The following is a 25119-nucleotide window of genomic DNA, read 5'->3' as shown; positions in this document are numbered from 1 at the left end:
AAGTAGGAACCAGCATGCAGCAATAAAACACCAAATCGGAACTTCCTACTCTGATTATAGAGATGTAGCATAAGGCGTTCCCCAAAGTTCAGTACCTGGACTAATCGCGTTCATTCTATACATAAACGACTAATCGTAGTAAAGAGTGTCCCACGAAGAATGTCGATTATTAAGGGGACCACACCGTAGTTCAGGTCGAAAGAAATCGATTTTCGGCCTTCATCATATTTCGATACATTAAGTACTCTGAAAAGTGTTTTGCTCAAAAAAAAAAAAAAAAGAAAATTGAAGAGCATTTGAAGAGCATTTTCCTACCACATGTGTTTATGTGCCACGCTCACGTTTCTGTCACCCACTTTTCTGCATATATTTTAGATATTTTTATCCCCTACATTGCATGTTAAGGATATTTTTTTTACTCCCGAATGTGTTGGCTATCCTTGGAATGCAACGGTCGGTATTCTTTTGTTTCTGCTGTTTGTAAACAACACGTTTTCAAACGCGCGGTTAGTTTTGCTCAACTGTGATTGCGAGAAGTTGTTATACTTACGTTTGCAGTGCTTGTTTACGTGTGTTTCGTTGTGTTTATTGCAGATGACGAAACGTAAAGGCATTTTCAAGAAACGACAATTTAGAGGAAACAAGTTTAGAAAGCTTTCTGTACAAGACGTTATGTCGCCTGGTAACAGTGTTTGTAATTGTAATTCTTCAACAAGTGCATCATGAAAGAAGCTCTCACCATTTCAGAGAGTTACAACGAATTTACTGTAAGTGACAAGGAGTGCAGTAAAATTATTATAAATCTGAGAACATTATCAGATATAATTTCTAAATTTGTACACTGTAGCCAATGTGGTGAGTCACAGAGTGTGAAAATTTGTGAGGGTGCCAGTGGGGGGAAAAGGCCTAGAAATTACTTTGGATTTAATTTGCACTAAATGCTCAGCTGTGATTTCATTTATGAGTTCTTCAAAACCAGATGCAAGTAGCCCTTTTCAAATCAATACTAGATTAGTTTATGCCTTACGATCCATTGGCAAGTGCATGGCTGCAGGGAGAACATTTTGTTCAGTGCTGAACTTACATCAACCACTAAATAAATTTGAAAAACTGGCTGCAATATTAGAGAAAGCTGTATGTGAGGTCAGTGAGGAAAGCATGAAACTGGCTTCTAGGGAAGCAGAGGAAGAAAATGATGGATGTTGGGATATTACAGTTGCACTTGATGGAAGCTGGCAGAAAAGAGGACATACTTCTCTGAATGGAGTAGTGACTGCCGCGAGTGTAGACACCGGTAAAGTGTTAGATATGGAGATAATGTCTAAATATTGCAAATGTTGTAAAGTCAATGAACATAAAGAACGCAACTGTGTGGCTAATTTTAGAGGAACAAGTGGTGGTATGAAAGTTCGTGGAGTACAACAAATATTTCTTCGCTCCATAGAAACAAGAGGTGTACGGTACACCAAATATTTGGGCAATGGTGACAGTAAGGCATACAAAAATGTGGTGAACTCTAAGCCATATGGAGATGCCATTATTAGCAAAATAGAATGTGTAGGCCATGTTCAAAAACGTTTGGGAACAAGGCTGAGAAAACTAACTGTTGATATTAGAGGAAAAAAATTAGAAGATGGAAAATTGTTGACCAGACAAGGTCGGTTAACTAAAACTGAAATAGATAACTTGCAGGTATACTATGGGCAGGCAATTAGTAGAAATAAAGAAAATCTGGAGTCAATGAAGAGAGATGTTTGGGTCATATTCTTTCATAAGCCAACTACTGATGATAAGCCATGTCATGGATTCTATCCATCCGGTGAAAATTCGTGGTGCAAATACAATAGGGCTCAGGCAACTGGAGAATCTTATTCTCACCAGAATTTTCTTCCTGCTGCTGTTATTACAGCAATTAAACCTATTTTCAGAGACTTGGCTGATCCTGACCTTCTAAGGAAATGTCTGCATGGACAGACACAGAACCCAAATCAATGTTTCGACAGCATAATTTGGAACCGCCTTCCTAAAACTGTATTTGTAGGCATGCATACAATGAAACTAGGAGTTCATGATGCTGTTATTACATTCAATTGTGGTAATACTGGATAGTGTAGGCTACTGAAAAAGCTGGGAATTAACCCTGGTGAAAATATGATCACTGGGCTGCAACATTGCGATAAAATGAGGATAGCCGATGCAGACAGGTTTCCATCTAATACGGCCAAGAAAGCAAGACAAACATCCAGGAAGGTGCAAAAGAAACTGGAAGACCTGCTGGTGGCCAAACAAGGGCCATCATATGCAGCAGGGCAGTTTTAATTAACTGTTGTAACAAATTTCAAAAGTTTTTTCTTTAAAGTCAATTTCCCGCAAACTAAAATTTTCAGTACATATGCCCCATTATATCAGAAACTATCATAGATATATTAATGAAATTTTCAGAGACTCTGCATAACATAAAAAGCAACCTCTGATACTACATTCATTAATATTCTCCCATTAGAAGCCACAAAAATTATTTTCTGCAGGAAAAACTTAATATTTTTGGTTAATAAATTTAAAAAAGAATTTCTGAAAAACTATACAATGGATAACGTAGATTTTAGTACAGGTGAATCTATTAGCATCGTGTAACATACAGTAAAATATTAAGGTCGTGCATCAAGTAGTTTTTTTCAGAAATGGGTCGAATACTTGCCAAAATTAACATGAGTTAGATAGGCAGGGTGTGGTCCCCTTATGCCTGCTACTTCTCTTGTACTACATTGGCAGCACTGAATGTTGCACGATTTTCATCTGTTTTCTTTGTGCTTAGGAGACCACGACTTCGGAATCACGGATTTATTTCAAACTTTGTACACCTTTAATAGGCCATTAAAATAAGATAATGTGCAAGTAGTAACGTGCATTAATCTGGCTATACCGAGAAGACCCAAGAGAAGTCTTACGCGTCTACTATGTAGATGATGTACCTGTATGTAAGTGCTGGATGTTAGAGTTCAAGGTGGTCAAGTCCTCTGACGTGCAATCTGCATGGTACGTAACTGTTAATGGGAAACAGTTGTGCCAGACCCGCCTACATCACATCCACTTCGCCGATTCACCCTTGTGCGCCACATGCCAAGTGATTCCCACGGATGAACATCGTTTCGAATGCGGGTCGGCAAAGGAAGTTTGGTATTTGGTGCGTCAGATATTGGCTTTTCTCACACGTAATACTCCCGACAGCATAACCACTTCTTTTCCCCGATGAGATGTATTTCCCAAGAGCAAAAACGAACTCTGTGACGTGGATTAGCGGCCACGCTGTTCACTACCTATTCGGTAATGGCGAAAAGACAGTACCCGATTTTTGGTATTACCTCAACGAACGACATTGTGCGATCGTCAAGAACCCTAAATATAGGCAATATTTTTCTAAATTTTTTTGGGGCGCGTTCCATAATCCGCCTCGCAGCTGGATTATCTATGACATGAGAAGATAACCATAGCACCTCTTCCCGGTTCCTTTTTTATGAGATGGAACAAACAACGGAAACAACACAGCAACGAGACGACAGTCATCGAAAAATTCGCAGCGGGTTGTAACATGGAGCATGCTTTGTCGTAACGGGACGACTTCCTATTATTCTGTTTATGTAGCCGAAGAGGAACGGCTTTCCATTTATCCATTTGTATAAAATTAAAATTAAAAAATCAGAAAAACAAACCTTCCGAAATCCTTTTTCCTTAAAAAAAAAGTGGTTAGCGTTTGGACTTGGTAAGACGAAGGTGTATGAGGCGGTGGTTCGACTCCCGCTCAAACTTTCCGTTTTGTAGTATAAGCGTAAATTCTGTGATGTTCGAAAAATATGCACCTACACTATTCGCTCGACCTACATTAGCAACGTCTGACCGCAACGCATGTTTTGCTGAACGGGGCATGCCTCTGTGTCTGTAGGTCGATGCGTCGAGGTGCGAAGTAGTTCCGGGTCTCCTACCATATTGCATATATAAGGCATACATTTCCAGGAAAACTCTGTGCGTGTCTTCGTTTACTTGTCGATAGTTATAAATATGTTTGTTCTGATAAATTAATTTAATTAGTAAGTAGTCAAAAATGGTTCAAATGGCTCTGAGCACTATGGGACTCAACATCTTGGGTCATAAGTCCCCTAGAACTTAGAACTACTTAAACCTAACTAACCTAAGGACATCACACACACCCATGCCCGAGGCAGGATTCGAACCTGCGACCGTAGCAGTCCCGCGGTTCCGGACTGCAGCGCCAGAACCGCACGGCCACCGCGGCCGGCAGTAAGTAGTCAAACATCATGAAATTCACTAAAACTTCATACAAATACTTGTCGTTTTTTTACTTATATTACCTCTCAAATGACATATAGATTAAATAATATGACCAGTGATGAAAAAAATAGATCAAATTTTAAGTTTGAGTGGGAGTTGAACCGTCGGCTCATACACGTTCGTCTTACGAAGCTCGAATGCTAATCAGCTGGGTAATATACATAAGCATACTATTGCAGTGTGTGGTAGCTGCAATTATGCATGAAATACGATGTTCCTCAATGCCCTCCGCGTCTTTGAGGCAGACTCTCGTTCTCCCATGCAGTTTTACTTTCCGGCATATTTGCACCTCTAGTTCTGAAAATAGACTCTGAAACTCGGCGTTTGGTTCTGGAAGTGATCGTGGGTTGATGACGCACACTCGAGATATCGAATACACAGAAAGAACTGCCATGTCATAAAACTCGTGATGTGGGTGGTCAGTTCACGTTACCATTCTGAAAAACCACACGGCCAGCGAATTTCTCTCATAACAAGTCCAGTCTTGCAATCGATGTGTGATAAATTACACAATCTTGTTGAAACCAAACCTCTTCAGAATACACACGATCCAGTTCAGACCACATAAAGTCTCTTAACACTCTGCGGTAGTGTTTCCCGTCCACCGTTAATGCGTTTCCAGCGCCACCTTCGAAGAAGTACGGCCCAGTTACGCATCAGACCCAATACCACAACACACGGGCATCCTGGGTATTAGCAAGCCGCTTAAGCTGCATTAGTCCTCTGTTATTGGATCACTACCGTTGTCGGGGTACTAAAAGCCATGGAGAAGAAATAAATACTTTGAGGTTCGCCGATGACATTGTAATTCTGTCAGAGACAGCAAAGGACTTGGAAGAGCAGTTGAACGGAATGGACAGTGTCTTGAAAGGAAGGTATAAGATGAACATCAACAAAAGCAAAACGAGGATAATGGAATGTAGTCGAATTAAGTCGGGTGATACTGAGGGAATTGGATTAGGAAATGAGACACTTAAAGTAGTAAAGGAGTTTTGCTATTTGGGGAACAAAATAACTGATGACGGTCGAAGTAGAGAGGATATAAAATGTAGACTGGCAATGGCAAGGAAAGCGTTTCTGAAGAAGAGAAATTTGTTAACATCGAGTATAGATTTAAGTGTAAGGAAGTCGTTTCTGAAAGTATTTGTATGGAGTGTAGCCATGTATGGAAGCGAAACGTGGACGATAAATAGTTTAGAGAGGTTAATAGAAGCTTTGGAAATGTGGTACTACAGAAGAATGCTGAAGATTAGATGGGTAGATCACATAACTAATGAGGAGGTATTGAATAGAATTGGGGAGAAGAGGAGTTTGTGGCTCAACTTCACTAGAAGAAGGGATCGGTTGGTAGGACATGTTCTGAGTCATCAAGAGATCACCAATTTAGCACTGGACGGCAGCGTGGAGCGTAAAAATCGTAGAGGGAGACCAAGAGATGAATACACTAAGCAGATTCAGAAGGATGTAGGCTGCAGTAGGTACTGGGAGATGAAGAAGCTTGCACAGGATAGAGTAGCATGGAGAGCAGCATCAAACCAGTCTCAGGACTGAAGACCACAACAACAACAAAAACCACGTCTTCAGGTGAACGTCTGTACATTAATAAATCCAGATGGAATAACAACCCTAGAAGCTATTAAAATTTTTTGCATGAGAATATTAAAATGTGTATTCACGTAACTAAAACATTAGAGCTGAAAAATTAGGAACTTTGTATCCAGCATTGTACCGAACATTCTTTGTCCGTCAGAACAAAACATCACCAAATGATGATGATGATGATGATGTTTGGTTTGTGGGGCGCTCAACTGCGTGGTTATCAGCGCCCGTACAATTACCCAATCTTTTGCTCAGTCCAATTCCGCCACTTTCCTGGATGATGATGAAATGATGAGGACAACACAAACACCCAGTCATCTCGAGGCAGGTGAAAATCCCTGACCCCGCCGGGAATCGAACCCGGGACCCCGTGCTCGGGAAGCGAGAACGCTACCGCGAGACCACGAGCGGCGGACAACATCACCAAAAGGCGGTATGTCATAGAGTAAAATCTTTATTTTATTATCCACTCAAAACTTGCGTTCTTTATCGGACACAGTTTACATTCATAACATCACGGTGGAGTGCCTCACCAGTTAGTTACATTTGTTTAGGAACTAAATCTCGAAACTTTCCTGGCAGGTTAAAACTGTGTGCCGGACCGAGACTCGAACTCGGGACCTTTGCCTTTCGCAGGCAAGTGCTCTAGCATCTGAGCTACCCAAGCACGACCCACACACGTAATCTCGAAATTGCAGTTGTCACACATTTTTCATAGCTCTTCATGAGCTGAAGATGAACAAGTAGATGTGTAGGTGGGGTTGCTTACTTTTTGAGATCCTCCTCGGCCTGCTTGGCGATGCTCTCCACGTAGGAAGTGTCAAACGGGTCGTCGGCGCCTCCGGATACTTCTAGCTCCGGGCTGTCTGGGATGTAGGCGAGCTTCACCTCTCCGCTGGTGACAGCGTCCACGTAGGACGTGTCGAACAGGCCATCGTCGTCCTCTTCCTCCTCCTCCTCCTCAGAAGATTCCTCGGCGGCCGACTCCTCGAGAAGGTCCCCTGTGTCGGGCGCAGTTAGGAGGTCCTTTGGGGCGGTGGAAGCTGCGCCTGAGGCTTCACCAGTGGCAGCAGGGGCTGCTGTTGTGGGCTCAGCACTGGCTTCCTCTGGGTCCGGGCCACCTGCACCTGTGGACAGGGCAGCTGTCAGCGATTCTACATCTACAATCTTCAATCTACAATCTACATCTACAGTCTACATCTACAGTATATATCTACAGTCTACATCTACAGTCTAAATCTACATCTATCTATGATCTACATCTACAGTCTACATCTACAGTCTAAATCTACAGTCTACATCTACAGCATGCATTTACAGTCTTCATCTACAATGTGTGAGGTAACGAGCGAGATGTGGCGCCTGCAAGTACTCGTATTATATGTTCGGAGTTGGGGCGGCCGCACAGGACGCTCGTCAAAGCCGCGGCCTGGCAGCGACCACGAGGTGCTGGACGTTAGCTTAGCAACTGCGTGATGCCGCACAACGGCCGGTCCAGCCGCGTGGCTGGGAATTCCATTGTGACGCTGTATCGATGAAGGAGGCACGCTGGGAGGCCCAAAGATGGCGGACTTTGTGAAGCCTTAATGGCGGACATTTCACAGTTCGTACAGAAATTAATAGTAGCCAGATGAATCACGATACCTCAAAAAGAACGATGTACATTATTTGCATGACGATTCTGATGGTGCAATCAGATTTTTAATATCTTTCTTAGTTTAAAGTTTAGTATCTGACGGTAAATTATACAAGTAACACCCAGCAACGAATTTCCAAAATACAAACGCTTCATCCGATTTTGTCGATTGCCGTGTCTTTAGAAAGCTATCAGTGTAAACCTAAATTGGTATGCATTACAGGCATGTAACTTAGGGTCTCGGCGGAGGTTCGAGTCCTCCCTCGGGATTGGGTGTGTGTGTTTGTCCTTAGGATAATGTAGGTTAAGTAGTGTGTAAGCTTAGGGACTGATGACCTTACCAGTTGAGTCCCATAAGATTTTACACACCTTTTTTTTTTTTTTGTAACTTAGGTAGTATATGAGTTATTGGAGGTCAAAGTGACCGATTACTATCGATCGCGTCAGGCCATAGACACTCCAGAGTTACACGAAAAAACGGTAACAGCGTGCTTATAAATATATTTATTCATCAATGTCTTTGTTTATATCAGATATAGACTATTCATGAAGAAATTGGTTAAATATTTACTGTGTTTTAGAAAGCACAGAGACATTAGGCTACTGTCCTACCTTTTGTTGCTACTCCTTTGATATATGTTTATTTAATTTGTTTATGTATGTAATAATGAGTGTTAGAGAATGTTTATGGTCCAGCCGTAGGAATTTTTATTTCATTTCAAGTAGTTAAATGTAAGTCCAGTATTTCGTATGTGCTTAAATATGTTTGTGAGTGTATGCTGGCTTGGAGACATGGAGGGAGCGCTCTAGCCAATCACAGCGCTCGTTAATGGTGAGACTGTATGGAAGTGGGGGTGGAGGATCGTTTCGAGGTGAGTTCTGAACAGTGCGGTGCGAGGGACAGTACGGGACAGGACATGGGAGTGTGTGCTGGATACAGACAGTACAGCGCGACGGACGCACAGTCGGCGGGAAGACTTGGACAGTACAGCAGTTTGCGCGTGGTCGCGGAGGATAGAAATATTTCGGAGTGCCGACCCGTGCTCTTGTGTGATTTCCATGGCTTCTGCAGTGAAGACGTAGCGTGCGTTTAGAAGTGAATATCTCGCAAGCTATGTTGTTGTTCATAACTAATTACGTGAAGTAGGAATCTATTGTTTACCCGATATTCAACTTATATTTTATTTAATTGCTGGACCATCGACACCAATAAGTGTTTTGCAGAAATATACCGCATTCTCAAAAGTACTTCTACTATCGTAATCATCATTTAAAGTCGTTAAGATAGTACCTGCAGATTTTATTTAATTGCAATCTTTCATTCATAAATTCATATGTTACAGTCATAATTCTCAATTGCCGAGTGATATAAACCTTCGACCATTCATTTGTGTATTCTTATCGTATACTGTAGATTCAGCAGTATTTGGCCTGTAATGCGGTAACTACGTATCCCAGCCCCTAGACAACGAAACCAACCATATTCCAACTCTGAGTCTGAGGGTGCATAGTTGAGGGCCACCACATCACACCACATCATTTCATCATATATACGTGAAACCCCGCTAGTGGTAGAAAAAAATGTGGAAACACCGCAAGAAATGGATGCTTGAACACAAATGCAGATGCTAGCTTAGCCTGTGGGTTGCGCTGTTGTATTTAAGGGGCTCCGGAACGCCCTATACTTGCAATGTTAAAATAACGCTTATAAATTACATCTTTCCTCACAAAGTATTTGAGGTAGGAGGTTGAACTTTTTACAGATTATTGATTGGAATATGGGCTACAGCTTAACACAGGGATTTTACAAAATTTTAGTTCAATTATTAAAGATGATTTTTTTTTTCAATTGTAATGAAAATTCACAACATTTTTTTGCAATTTTTCATTTATATATTCAAAAATATACAGTTTTTTTTGGAAAAAGGCTGTTTTAAATTATGCAGAAGGTACTGTGTAACATTTACTGAAAGTTTGAAACAAATATGTTTGGAAGATCCTTAGAAAACATGTAATTAGTATGAGAAAATAAAAGTTTTGGGAATCGAGCGACAAAGATTGGATTAACTTTTTAGTGCATTCCAGGTCCATAGGATGGATTATCTTTATCCTCTGCAAACTCCTCCTCCAGTTTCCTCTTGTTCCTCCTCCTGTTTACTCTTGCTTGTATTTCTAGACTCTTTACAGCACTGTCTGCAGCCCGAAGACGCTCCTTGTCTAAAGCAAGCATCGCTCGTACCATGTTAGAATGTCATTATTTACAGTAATAACACATACCTTTGGCTTTCCAACATTTCTTCTTTTCTTAAAAGCCTTCAGAGGATTTCTAATAACTTTACTTTTACTCATTATTATACTTCAACAAAACAGAGACTCAAGAAACAGAATTAATTACGAATATTTTCGAGATAACAACAGAGTAAATAAACATGAAACAATCGACAATCACACCAGCGATATATATTGAACCATCACAGGTTAGCCACAACACATAGTTTATCTCACATCACTAAAATGTACCTGATGAACACGGACGTTAATAATAACACCATTTGACAGCAGTTTAACAGCGCCACAGTGGGTCACGCCCATGTAGAACACATTTCAAAAAAAATTTAAAAATAGTTGTAGTCTTCGGAATTGAATAAATTATATATCTATTAAAAGGTAATAGTCTGCAGATTCAGAAAACGCAAAAAAGTAAAAATTGAACTTTTCATGATTTTGAGCCTTTCCGGAGCCCCTTAACCATGAACAGCACCTATGCAATGTCCTCAATATGTTGCAAGTGTCAGTCCTTCTCAGAACAGTGTTCTGTGTAATTGCGAGTGTACTGTTTTGGAACTGAATTCGAACGTGGGTAAACTGTTAGTGGTGGTATGGTAGGTGCTTCCGAAATCAAGGCAGTCGAAGTGTTTGGTCTTTCACGAGACACTCTGTCGATGATTTACACCGCATACATGGAAACAGACAAAACGACTTCCACTGAAACACAATGCGGGTGAAGGTGTGTGTTGAGTGATCGTGAGAGACTGTCATTAACTCTTTCAGCGCCAAGCCCGTAGATTGTACGGGCCAGCGTATTTTGTTGATTAAAACGCGATGCAGTTTGTCTTCATATCTCTGACTGTCTATGTACGATATTTATACTGTTATTTATTAGTTGCAAGAATAGATAGCATGAATGTGCGTTTTGTTTCCGCGATATTTCGTTCGTTTTGAGTCATTGTTTCCGTTTGCGGATAGAACACATTATTGGTATTCTGTGTAAGAGGAATGGATCGCCGTGGTTTATATGATGAAGAAATTGCCGACTTCTGAATTTTGTTGACAGACAGTGAAGATAATTCGGGCGACACAGGTGTCTTTGAAGGGGACCGCAATACCATGTGTTCAGGCACAGAATTGTAAAATAATGGCGGGAACGTTATTTTCATTTGCTCTTATTAGGAGTATTGAATGCATTTTGGTTACAGTGTTCCTTTCAAACCAAGAAAATGATAGTATCTGATTTCATTCCAAATTTTGCCAACATCTCAAAATAACCAAAATAGACTTGTAGGCTGAGTTACACAGAGCCATTTTCTGTAACATTTACCACCCACAAGCAAAAAATATGTCTCCCGTGAATGTTATGTTTGTTCTTCAAAATCAAAGAAAGAAAGTGGGAAAGCAAACAGACAAGTTATTGGTGGCAACATTGTTGTCTAGCGTTATGTATGTAACCCTGTTTTCAAATATTTTATACGAAAATGGGGTACCAATCCAAGTAGAAAGTGCTATTGTATTTAAATACGATATCTATCTCTGATCATTATGTATTCATGAACTCATTTACTCCATACATATAAATGTATGACTTTTTTTAATTTTACGAAAACAATATCATGTATAATAATATAATTTGTCAATGTTATACCAGACATGGTTTGGTTCATAATTGCATATTAAAGAAGAAAAAATGGGCTTAAAATAGTGTTAATTTATTTATTTGTTATTTCCAAGACATAAATTTTTTAACAGAGCTAAAATTGCCTGTATTCTGCGGACATTGACAAATATTGGGCGGGTACTGAGAGCCTTAAGAGGTTTCTGACGAAAAATAAGAGGGCGACAGCTGCGAAAGTCACTCCAAAATTGAATGTCGCACTAGCGATATCCTTTCAGTGCCGAAACAACACAAAAGTAGATCCAAAAGAAGGAAATTGAAGAAGAAGTTAGAAATCCAAAACCACACATTAGTGATGGAAATGTCGTTATAGGAAAACATGGCGCCGAAGCCATAAAAACTGGACCATAAAGCAGTGGAAGATTGTCATTTGGTAGGATGAGTCTTCTCTCTCTCCATCTTCTGGCTGAGTTAACATCTCGAGAGTCAAACATGGCGGGCCTTCGGTGACGACTTGGGCTGTTATTTCTTGGTATTCTACGAGATGGTTACTTTGCAAGCTAACTTTACCACCAAGGATTCTGACCATTCAAGTCCACCCCACAGCACAATATTTGTTCCCAAATGGTGATGTTGTGTTCCTATACGACAGTGCTCACACAGTTCGCATCGTCCAAGGCTGATTTTGTCAACACGACGATGAATTGTCGCATCTCCCGTAGCCATCACAGCCAGCAGATTTCAGTAGTATTGAGCCTTTGTGGTCTGCTTTCCTACACTTGACGCTATTGTGTACTAAGAATGATATACGGTTCCATTAAAGATCCTACAGGCCCTGAATCTATTCATTCCGTGACGATTGGAAGCAGTTTTCAGTGCTAATGTTTCTCTTACCATATCAGACATGTTAATATGATGACGTTTTGGTCTTTCCACATTTTTGTCTACCACCTTTACAGTCTACATCTATACTCTGAATCTACACTCTGTATCCATCTGCAGTCTAAATTTACATCTACACTTTGAGAGCCACCTTATGGTGTGTGGCAGTCTGTACTTCATGTTCCACTTTCACTTTCCTACTCCAGCTAAAAATGTTGCGCGCGAGAACAACTATAGGCAAGCCTCTTTGTGAGTGTGTATCTCCCTAATGTCACTTTACATTCGTCTTCAACTGAACGGAGGTGTACATTATTGCAGTATCTATAGTGTCAGAGGACTTCAAGGGTACCTCTTCATTCCTTAGTAATTTGGACTTTGGTCATCATCATCATCATCATCGTTTAAGACTGATTATGCCTTTCAGCGTTCAGTCTGGAGCATAGCCCCCCTTATACAGTTCCTCCATGATCCCCTATTCAGTGCTAACATTGGTGCCTCTTCTGATGTTAAACCTATTACTTCAAAATCATTCTTAACCGAATCCAGGTACCTTCTCCTCGGTCTGCCCCGACTCCTCCTACCCTCTACTGCTGAATCCAGTCTCTTGGGTAACCTTGCTTCTCCCATGCGTGTAACATGACCCCACCATCTAAGCCTGTTCGCCCTGACTGCTACATCTATAGAGTTCATTCCCAGTTTTTCTTTGATTTCCTCATTGTGGACACCCTCCTGCCATTGTTCCTATCTACTAGTACCTGCAATCATCCTAGCTACTTTCATATCCGTAACCTCAATCTTGTTGATAAGGTAACCTGAATCCACCCAGCTTTCGCTCCCATACAACAAAGTTGGTCGAAAGATTGAACGGTGCACAGATAACTTTGTCTTGGTACTGACTTCCTTCTTGCAGAAGAGAGTAGATCGTAGCTGAGCGCTCACTGCATTAGCTTTGCTACACCTCGCTTCCAGTTCTTTCACTATGTTGCCATCCTGTGAGAATATGCATCCTAAGTACTTGAAACCGTCCACCTGTTCTAACTTTGTTCCTCCTATTTGGCACTCAATCCGTTTATATTTCTTTCCCACTGACATTACTTTCGTTTTGGAGATGCTAATCTTCATACCATAGTCCTTACATTTCTGATCTAGCTCTGAAATATTACTTTGCAAACTTTCAATCGAATCTTCCATCACAACTGAGTCATCCGCATATGCAAGACTGCTTATTTTGTGTTCACATATCTTAATCTCACCCAGCCAGTCCATTGTTTTCAACATATGATCCATAAATAATACGAACAACAGTGGAGACAAGTTGCAGCCTTGTCTTACCCCTGAAACTACTCTGAACCATGAACTCAATTTACCGTCAACTCTAACTGCTGCCTGACTATCCATGTAAAGACCTTTAATTGCTTGCAAAAGTTTGCCTCCTATTCCATAATCTTGTAGAACAGACAATAACTTCCTCCTAGGAACCCGGTCATATGCCTTTTCTAGATCTATAAAGCATAGATACAATTCCCTGTTCCACTCATAACACTTCTCCATTATTTGCCGTAAGCTAAAGATCTGGTCCTGACAACCTCTAAGAGGCCTAAACCGACACTGATTTTCATCTAATTGGTCCTCAACTAATACTCGCACTTTCCTTTCAACAATACCTGAGAAGATTTTACCCACAACGCTGATTAAAGAGATACCTCTGTAGTTGTTACAATCTTTTCTGTTTCCATGTTTAAAGATTGGTGTGATTACTGCTTTTGTCCAGTCTGATGGAACCTGTCCCGACTCCCAGGCCATTTCAATTATCCTGTGTAGCCATTTAAGACCTGACATTCCACTGTATTTGATGAGTTCCGACTTAATTTCATCCACCCCAGCCGCTTTATTGCACTGCAATCTATTGACCATTTTTACCACTTCCTCAAATGTGATCCTATTTCCATCATCATTCCTATCCCATTCTACCTCGAAATCTGAAGCATTACTGATCGCATTTTCACCTACATTGAGCAACTCTTCAAAATATTCCCTCCATCTGCCCAAGGCATCCACAGTATTCACCAGCAGTTTCCCTGACCTGTCCAAAATACTTGTCATTTCCTTCTTACCTCCCTTTCGAAGACTGCTAATTACACTCCAGAATGGTTTTCCAGCAGCTTGACCCATAGTCTCCAACCTGTTTCCAAAGTCTTCCCACGATTTCTTCTTGGATGCTGCAATTATCTGTTTGGCTTTGTTTCTTTCTTCAACATAACTTTCTCTGTCTACCTGGGTTCTGGTATGTAGCCATTTTTGATACGCCTTCTTTTTCGTTTTACAGGCTGCCTTGACTGTATCATTCCACCAAGCTGTTTGCTTCATCCTACTTTTACACACTACTGTTCCAAGACATTCTTTAGCCACTTCTAGTACTGTGTCCCTGTACCTTTTCCAATGACTGTAATTGACTACATTCAACTAACTGGTACCTTTCTGAGATCGCTGTTATGTACTTGTGCCTGATTTCCTTATCCTGAAGTTTCTCCACTCTTACCCTCCTACATATGGACCAGACCTCCTGCACTTTCGGCCTCACAATCGCAATTTCACTGCAGATTAAATAATGATCAGTGTCGTCAAAGAATCTCCTGAATACACGTGTGTCCCTCACAGCCTTCCTGAATTCCTGATCTGTTATTATATAGTCAATGACAGATCTGGTTCCCCTGCCTTCCCAAGTATACCGGTGAATTTTCTTATGTTTAAAAAAGGAGTTTGTGATTACTAAGCCCATACTGGCACAGAAATCCAAGAGTTGTTTCCCGTTCCTGTTGGCCTCCATATCCTCTCCAAATTTACCCATAACCTTTTCATATCCTTCTGTTCGATTTCCATTCCTGGCGTTAAAATCACCCATGAGCAGAACACTGTCCTTGTCCTTTACTCTAACAACTACATCACTGAGTGCCTCATAAAAACTATCCATCTTATCTTGATCTGTCCCTTCACAATGCGAATATACTGACACAATCCTAATTTTCTTGCTAGACACTGTCAAATCTATCCACATCAGTCGTTCGTTTACATACCTTATTGCAACTACGCTGGGTTCCATTTCTTTCCTGATGTAAAGCCCTACACCCCATTGTGCTATTCCTGCTTTGACTCCTGACAGGTAGACCTTGTATTCTCCCACTTCCTCTTCTTTCTCACCTCTTACCCGAATGTCACTAACAGCTAAAACGTCCAGCCCCATCTTACTTGCAGCCTCTGCCAGCTCTACCTTCTTCCCAGAGTAGCCCCCATTGATATTAATAGCTCCCCATCTCATTACCCTTTGTTTGCCAAGTCGTATCTTAGGAGTCCCTGGTTTGTCAGTTAGAGGTGGGACTCCGTCACCTCCAAAGGTCCGAGGCATTTTGCTCTGATTGTTGCCAGCATCATATTTAAAGTACCAGGGAAGCAGGTTGCTAGCCTTACTTGCCCCGAGTCCCATTGGGTTTTACCCCTAACGGCTGAGGGACTAACTGGACTTTGGTGTCCCACTTAATTGCGCATTGATTCTTTCTGATTTGTTTCTAAAGCTTCAGCCTACTCTATATCGTTACGAAATTGTGATCTGAGTCTGCTGCTGGATACGCCTTACAATCCACTATCTGATTTTGGAATCTCTGCCTGAGCTTGATGTAATCTAACTGAAATCTTCCCATACATCCGAGCCTTTTCCAAGTATAGCTCTTCCTCTTGTGATTCTTGAACAGAGTATTCGCTATTACTAACTGAAATTTATTGCATAACTCAATTATTAGGTTTCCTCTCTCATTCCCAGTACCAAGCTCATAATCTCTCGTCACCCTTTCTTCTACTCCTTTCCCTATAACTGCATTCCAGTCCCCTATAACTATTAGATTTTTATCTCCCTTTACGTACTGAACTACCCTTTCAATATCCTCATATACTTTCTCTATCTCTTAATCTTCTGCTTGCGACGACCTGAATACCTGAACTATCGTTGTCGGTGTTGGTTTTGCTGTCGATTCTGATGAGAACAACCCTATCACTGAACTGATCACAGTAATACATTATACTCCCTACATTCCTATTTATGAATCCTGCCATTCCAAGCCCCAACTCGTAGATTGTTACTGTTTTGTTGGTTATTCAGTCTTTTTCTCACAATGTGTGTCTTTAATGCAGTGGTTTTCGTTGCGTTCTGTATCCTCTTGCCGTCGATCAATAGTGATTATTCCGCCTTCATGGGCAGTTTCTCACCCGAAGGGCAAGAGAGTGGCCTGAACCTCTTTCCGCTCCTCCATCCTCTTTGACAAGGCCTTTGGCAGAACGAGGGTGACTTCTTATGCCAGAAGTCATCGGACGCCATTCTTGATGACTTTTTCATAGACATATATGGCCTTTTAATTTTAACAGTAAACCACACCAAGATGCACAATACCTCTCTGGAGTTACATTTCTGTGTCCCTTTCACACTTACTAAACTGACGTGTCATGAAATGTGCTGCTCTTCTTCAGATCCTCTGTCATCCCTCTATCTACCATTCTCGTCAGAACTTCCAGACTGTCCAGCAATACTCAAGTTTCGATATAACGTATGTCTTGTAAGCTACTTTCTTTTTGGGTAGGCTACACTTCCTGAGGATACCTCCAGTGAATGTAACTTCCCATCTACCTTGCAGACGATTAGTTTTATGTGACCTCTCCAATTTAAATCGCTCCATACATATACTCCCAGGTGTTTATGTACGTGACTGTTGCGAATTATTGTGCAGCGAGGGTGTACTCAAACAATAATGGAACTCTCCGCCTGTTTATGGACAATATCTTGCAGTTGTTTATGTTGAGCGCCAACAGCCAATCCCAGCACAAATCGCCGATTCTTTGCAGATATTCCTGCACTTCTCTACAGGCTTCTTGCCTTCCTACTACTGTAAATACAACAGCATAATGTATGACTAGCATCTTTGAGCTTCCGACGTTGTCTACTAGGTTTTTATATATATTAAGAGCAGTAATATCCCCTATAGAATGGTGGAAGTGATGCGCGCACCATGAACTAAATTCTTAATAATGTGAAACGTAGAAACCCAATTTACAGTAAACGTCTTGTAAATGTTGAAGTTGTTCTTACTTGCGTGCTTCCTAAGAAAAATCGAAGAGGAATTTGGCCTAATGCAAGGCACGTTTTTGTAGCTTTGCTTTCATCTAGACAAGCTTCAGCACTTTTTGTGCTATCTCCCGTGGGTTTATTTGCTTATTTTCTTTGTGCAAAATTGTTATTACAAGTTAACTTCTAAAGACACTTTTGGTACAAAATACTTACATTTGTAAATAGAGCGGTTATTGTCAAATATTTTACATTAGTTTGCATACAGTACAGGGTTGAGACACGTATCATTGAATTGAAGCATTGTGTGTTGTTCATTTACGATATGTCTAGTTTTATAGTATACAGGGTGATTCAAAAAGAATACCACAACTTTAGGAATTTAAAACTCTGCAACGACAAAAGGCAGAGCTAAGCACTATCTGTCGGCGAATTAAGGGAGCTATAAAGTTTCATTTAGTTGTACATTTGTTCGCTAGAGGCGCTGTTGACTAGGCGTCAGCGTCAGTTGATGCTAAGATGGCGACCGCTCAACAGAAAGCTTTTTGTGTTATTGAGTACGACAGAAGTGAATCGACGACAGTTGTTCAGCGTGCATTTCGAACGAAGTATGGTGTTAAACCTCCTGATAGGTGGTGTATTAAACGTTGGTATAAACAGTTTACAGAGAATGGGTGTTTGTGCAAAGGGAAAAGTTCTGGACGGCCGAGAACGAGTGATGAAAATGTAGCACGCATCCAGCAAGCATTTGTTCGCAGCCCAGGAAAATCGACTCGCAGAGCTAGCAGAGAGCTGCAAATTCCACAATCAACTGTATGGAGAGTCCTACGAAAAAGGTTAGTCATGAAACCTTATCGTCTGCAGCCAGGCAGCCCGTGACAGAGCACTTCATCACTGGCCTCCAAGAAGCCCTGATCTTACCCCCTGCGATTTTTTCTTATGGGGGTATGTTAAGGATATGGTATTTCGGCCACCTCTCCCAGCGACCATTGATGATTTGAAACGAGAAATAACAGCAGCTATCCAAATTGTTACGCCTGATATGCTACAGAGAGTGTGGAACGAGTTGGAGTATCGGGTTGATATTGCTCGAGTGTCTGGAGGGGGCCATATTGAACATCTCTGAACTTGTTTTTGAGTGAAAAAAACCTTTTTAAATACTCTTTGTAGTGATGTATAACAGAAGGTTATATTATGTTTCTTTCATTAAATACACATTTTTAAAGTTGTGGTATTCTTTTTGAATCACCCTGTATTTCGAAGTAAAATAGATGTATGAGTTTTTTTCCATACCTCACGTGAAGCTACTGGTGTTTTGTGCTGGTAGCCTTAAATTGATTGAGATTGAAAATAAAAATTAAAAAAAACAGTTTGCAGAGGACAAGCTGTAAACTGTGTGGGAGATCTAAAACAACCAGGATAAACAGCCAATAGCTCCATGTGCGGTAAGTAAACAAATATATACATCCACTTTTTTTAGAAATTTGCAACAAAACTAGAACCTTAAGGCATATCGTAAATGAACAATATAGACTGCCTCTACTCATTAACACATGTCTCAGCTGTTTGCTGTATGTAAACTAATATATTTGACAATAATCGCTCATTTTACAAATGTAAGTAACTTGTACGAAAAGTATCGTTAGAGGCTAACGTGTAACAACTATTTTTCAGAAATAGAATGAACAAATAAATCCACTGAAGGTAACACAAAAAGAGCTAAAACATGTCCCTGTGGCCGGCCGGAGTGGCCGAGCGGTTCTAGGCGCTACAGTCTGGAACCGCGCGACCGCTACGGTCGCAGGTCGGAATCCTGCCTCGGGCATTGATGTGTGTGATGTCCTTAGGTTAGTTAGGTTTAAGTAGTTCTAATTTCTAGGGGACTGATGACCACAGAAGTTAAGTCCCATAGTGCTCAGAGCCATTTGAACCATGTCCCTTTGAAAACAAAACTACAAAGCGGTATCCTGCATAAGGCGGAGTTCCTCTCTAGTTTTTCTGATGTGCAGTATTTGTGGTGTAAGCGGTAAGAGATTCGCCTGAGTGTTAGTCATCACCAAGGTCAGTGGCGGTGTCCTGTCTTGAGATCCAAAGCATTATGCTGATACCTCGTGTCCTGCCCACCTCGAGCACGACCGCCATTCAGGCGGCCAGATGAGGTGTGGTCACACAGGGGTCGCGACCAACTGAGAGCACAAACGAGATGCGGGTAGCAGCGATCAGGGGCCCTCAGTCTTCCAGCGTTACGCAGACGCGACCCATGCCAGCAGACCCGTTACCAGACGAGACAGCATCACACCGGTCTCACAGCCTGCTCCAAGATTGGTTCAGACACGTGTTAGTGCAGAGAGGTTATCGACCATCTCATAACTAAGTAACGTGAAATCCATGTTGTTGTTGTTGTTGTTGTTGTGGTCCTCACACAGGAGACTGCCCTGCTGCAGCTCCGCAAGCTACTCAGTCCTGTGCAAGCCTCTTCATCTCTGCATAATTACCCCAGCCAGCATCCATCAGAACCTGCTTACTGTATATGAACGTTAGTTTTCCTCTACAACTTGTAACGTCCACATTTCCTTCAATTACCACACTAACGATTCCTTGCTGGCTCAAAATGTATCCCATCAAACAGATCTTTCTTTCAGTCAAGTTGTGTAACAAATTTCTGTCTTCCTCACTTCAGTCCAGTGACTGCTCATTAATTATTCGATCCACGCACATAATTTTCAACATTCTTGCTTACTACCACATTTGCAAAGCTTCTATTCTCTTCTTGCCTGATGCGCTTCTCATAGTGTTACACTTCCTTATAAAAATACACTCCCCACAAATGCCTGTAGAAAACACTTCCTAACACTTAAGTTCATATTCTGAGCATGTAACTGCAATGTGCAGGAAGGCATCAACGTCCTTACAAAAATTTAAAAACCTTCTTCCCTCTTGATGAGAAAAACACATGAACTTCCAATTATTGATTACGGAGAAGTTATCTGACAAGGTCTTTCTCAGGAAAGCTCACGAAACCTGGAATGGGTTATCAATGCCAGTGTTCCTTTTATCTGTCATGTTCGATTCTTTGATCATGTTTCATCATTATACACACGGCTGTCCTGGCTGCGTGCAGACAAGTGCAGAGATTTCCGTACCCTCTGATGTCTTACCAACGAACACTGGCCCACATATGTCTCCTCAGCCTTAACGCTCTTGTCTGAACAACATGGCAGGAAACACCCGTTCCCAGCAGAGAAAAATCCTTTCTGTCACACTCCGTCGTTCAGAAACTTTCTTGAAGTCCTCTGTAGGAGGAACCCAGTTCTACCATAACCTCGCACATTATATTAGAGAAGTGAACAACATCTCCAGCTTCACGAGACAGTTACTGACATATCTAGTACAGCAACAATAATGATTACCATTGTTTCCGTATGCACCTATTACCCTTGTACATCCTTCTTTCTAACCAGGTTTTCCTCATTTCCCAGCACTGTTTGCTGGAGCAGTCTCCTTAAACCTCCTTTCCCCATGACTGACTATATCGAAAAACATCCGTATATTGTATACCTATAAATTCTTTTTGAAAAGCTACCATCATTATTGTTATTATTGTCATTATTATTATTACTATTAATATTATCATTATCAGTGGTAGCAGCAGCAGTAGTTGAATTACTGCCAGTATTAACTCGATTAGTTCGTTGTTAGTACTATGTACGTACACTGTCATAATAGACACTTAAATCATTTTAATACTTCTTGTCATACTAAAATCGTTATTTCTTAGATATCTATGAACTAAAAAAGGAACTCTACGTATCAAACCATGGCCGAAATATGAAAGGGCCAAGTGCCCATAATCACATCAGGGTAAATAAATAAATACACATATAAAAATAAATATATTCGATGGTAACATATTCTTTCTGCAGGAACCCTATTCTTGCCATGCTCTCTCCTTCATCGTCAGTTATTTTGCTGCCCAAGTTATCAGAAACCATTGACTAGTTGTAATGTCTGATATTCCAATGTAATTCTATGAACATCATCTGATTCAATTAAACTACATCCCGTTTCCCTAGTTTTACGTTTCTTGATATTCACCTTCTACTCTTTTCCCAAAACACCATTATTGTGATCAGCTGCTCTGCCAAGTTATTTCCTGTCTCTGAGAGAATTTCAGTGCCATTAACAAACCCCAAAGTTTTTATTTCTGCTCTCTAAATTTGAATTTCCTCTTCAAATTTCTCCTTGATTTCCTTTACTGTGTGCTAACTGTGCAAACAGAATGAAATCAGGGTTAGGCCCTTATCACTCATTTCTCAATTATGTATTCGCTTTCATGTCCTTCGGCGCTTGTAACTGCGCTATAGTTTCTGAAAAAATCGTAGATAAACCTTCACTTCCTATATTTTAACTATGCTGTCTTCTGAATTTCAAAAACTGTATTCCAGGATCATTGCCAAACGTTTTCTCCAAATCTGTTAATACTGTAGATGTAGGTTACCCCTTTTAAAAAATCCATCTTCGAAGATAGGTTGTTGAGTCAATACTGTCTCATGTGTACCTGCATTGCTCCAGAATTCAGACTGATCTTAAACAAGGCAGGCTTCTACAATTATTTCCATTCTTACGTAAATAGTTCGTGTCAGTATTTTGTAGCCACGAGTTTTCAAACAAATAATTTGGTCATATTCACAGGTGCTGACCTGCCTTCTTTTTAATACAAATTATTACATTGTTATCGCAGTCTGAATTTATTTCGCTTGTGTCATATATCATGCATACAAGTTAGAATAGTTTTGCTGTGGCTAGTTCTCCCAAGGATCTCAACAATACTGAGGGAACGTGGTCTACTGCAGCGGATTTGTTTCGACTTAGTTCTTTCATAACCCTGCCAAATTTTTCTGGCAGTGTCATATGTCCCATCTCATCTCTATTTCCTTTCTTTTCTTTTTCTGTAATATTCTCTTTCAGTTTGTTTCCTTTATAAAGACCATCTATTTATTCATTTATACAGACCCTCTATATATTCCTTTCACTGTCCATCCTTCCCTCCTCTGCTTGGTACTGGCTTTCCATCTGAGCTCTTAATATTCATGTAGTCGCTACACTTCTACAAAGGTCCCTTTAATTTTCCTATATGTTGCATCTACCATTCATTTAGTCATGCGGTTTCTACAGCCTTCCATTTATCGTCTAGCCATTCCTGTTTTACCATTTTACAGTTCCTGTCAATGTCATCTTTTAGTCGTCTGTATTCCCTTTTGCCTACTTCATTTGCTGCATTTTTACATTTTGTACTTTCGTCAGTCAATTTCAATATCTTGTGTGTTATCCCAAAATTTATTTTTGCCCGTCTGTTGCAGGGCAGTAAAATCCAATGGAATGCAGCACTTCTGTATCCGCAGGACCACCTAATTCACACGTCCCATTTGCTAAAGTCTTTTATAATGGTTTTGGGCTAATAATGTTTGGCCGTACCTCAGGTGAGCTGCGGAGAGTAAGCGATTTGCTCAACTGATGCACTGTCCACCTGCTCACTACATAGGACATTGCTACTTAGCCATCCATCACATGTCCCCATCCACACTACCTCATTTCAGTCATTTTCATGATGAACGCACTTTAGATTCAAGTGAAACAATATGTTTCCAGAGACCTTTTAAAGTTTCAGACATCTATGATGTATGTATGCAGACTGAAGTGACGAATGAAAATTTGTGTCCGCAGCTCGTGGTCGTGCGATAGTGTTCTCACTTCCCGCGCCCGGGTTCCCGGGTTCGATTCCCGGCGGCGTCAGGGATTTTCTCTGCCTCGTGATGACTGGGTGTTGTGTGATTTCCTTAGGTTTTTTTGAAAATTCGTATCAAGGTCCGTATTTGAACCCGAAGTTCCTACTCTGTAGACATATACCCTGGCGCAGTGGCTTTGCACAGCTGCATGGACTACCCTAGCACGGTTCCCTCCTCATTCACACCTCAGCTCACTGCTATGCTGTTCATTGCAGTCAGGAATCAGTCCCTGTAGTTTTTCGGTTTTATTAATGTTTGTATACATTAGAGATATTTGAGACTTGAAAAGGTCTCTGGAAACATGTAGTTTCATTTTGTTAAAAATACCTATGCCTGGTTTTCTGGCAGTAGCCTCCGGTTTGTTTGATTCTGGGGTGCTATTGCAAAACAGTTGGAGAGCCTTTGCAATGATGTTTGTGTTTAGGTGAAATACCTCTGGACTGAGGTGTGAATGGGAATTTGGATTGAGTAGGGAGGAGTGTTAGGGTAGGCCATGCAATTGGGCAAAGCCACTGTGCGAGGATGGCGTAGTGGTTAGCGCATCTATCTAGTGAGCAGCAGGCCCTTGTTTGAGTCCCAGCGTTGGTACAAATTTTCGTTTGTCGTTTCGGTCTGCATATGTACATCACACTTTACATTATAACTTACGTGTACTCACTGCAGCCACCCTCTTCAAATAGTTGCACAGATGAGTGAATTCAGAGAAACTGGGGGTAGACTTTCGGTTATTTCACTTGAAATGATATGGCTGTGGTATCAGTTTTAAGATTCCGTTAAATGTATTAGTAAAACCCTGAGCATCAACTTTTAACTTACAATTCTCCTGTGAGCAACCAGGAAGCAACCATTAAGCAACTGATGTTTAGCCTCTGAGGTGCTATTTCAGCATTGTACAAGTACTTCAGCCCCGAATTCTAATAGTTGGAAGGAAAGAGAAGAAAAGTAATGCTATCATTATATAGAATTCAGATTCTTTTAACCACAATAGTCTCCAAATACTTCCTTGAAGGACGTGATAGGCTCCCTGCTGTTGCCTTACCAAGATTTAACTGTCATCGTTTATCGCCTTCAGAATATTTCTGACCATTATTGTTATCATTATTACTACTTCTTTGTAGTCTCATCACCATCATCATCATCATCACCATACACCCAGCGCCACCTTCATTACATAGTAACATTCAAAGCATCATAATCATAAGATTTCCTGTAAGAGTCCATGAGAGCAAATCAGCCTTCCAAACGTTTTTATAATTTCCAGAGTCTTTTATCAGAACTAATCTATGACTGAGAAGTTCAAATCAGAGAACGGCACACTCTAGGCACGCACTCGTCATCTTTACATCTTTATTATTAAAAATCATCAGAATGATCATTAGTATCACCAAAAGAGAACTACTTTTACATGTAGTCAATCACAGCCACATACATGAAATATTTGTGTTAATGACTTGGCATTTTTGCAGTGTGAATATAGCGTTACGATTTATCTCACAGTCATCTGGCGAAACTTATGTTATTTCATAAATACACTGTGTCTGTGATGTCAGTCAGAAAGTGAAAAAAGGTGTCAGTTAACACCTCTCATCCAAGGTGGCCAAGCTGTACCAACTAGAAAGACTTACATGAAGCTTCACAAGAAAACGAACTCAAGATCATTATCGTCTGATCAACATTCTCTGACAATTATCATCATCCACTATCAATACCACTCTCTGACAGTTATCATCATCCACCATCAGTATAATCCTGTCACCAAAATCTTCCTGTTATCAGCATCATTATCAGCATCATGCTATCATCAGCATTATCCTGCCTTCAGGATAATCCTTTCATCAGAAGCATCCTGTTTTCACTATTATCCTGTCATCGG

General features: G+C 40.8%; 1 protein-coding gene across 1 annotated transcript in view; it reads right to left on the bottom strand.

Moving 5' to 3' along the window:
- LOC126106173 (uncharacterized) overlaps positions 1-25119 on the bottom strand; it is a 463842-nt gene that overhangs the window by 245239 nt on the left and 193484 nt on the right. The window contains exon 4 of the mRNA XM_049912411.1: positions 6716-7073. Coding sequence (XP_049768368.1) covers positions 6716-7073 — 358 coding nt within the window. The remainder of the gene's footprint in view (positions 1-6715; positions 7074-25119) is intronic.

The sequence above is a fragment of the Schistocerca cancellata genome, chromosome 10 (genome assembly GCF_023864275.1).
Source record: "Schistocerca cancellata isolate TAMUIC-IGC-003103 chromosome 10, iqSchCanc2.1, whole genome shotgun sequence".
In the NCBI taxonomy this organism is placed as follows: Eukaryota; Metazoa; Arthropoda; class Insecta; order Orthoptera; family Acrididae; genus Schistocerca; species Schistocerca cancellata.
Note: the sequence above shows the minus strand (reverse complement) of the source record. Positions and strands in the feature narration are given on the sequence as shown.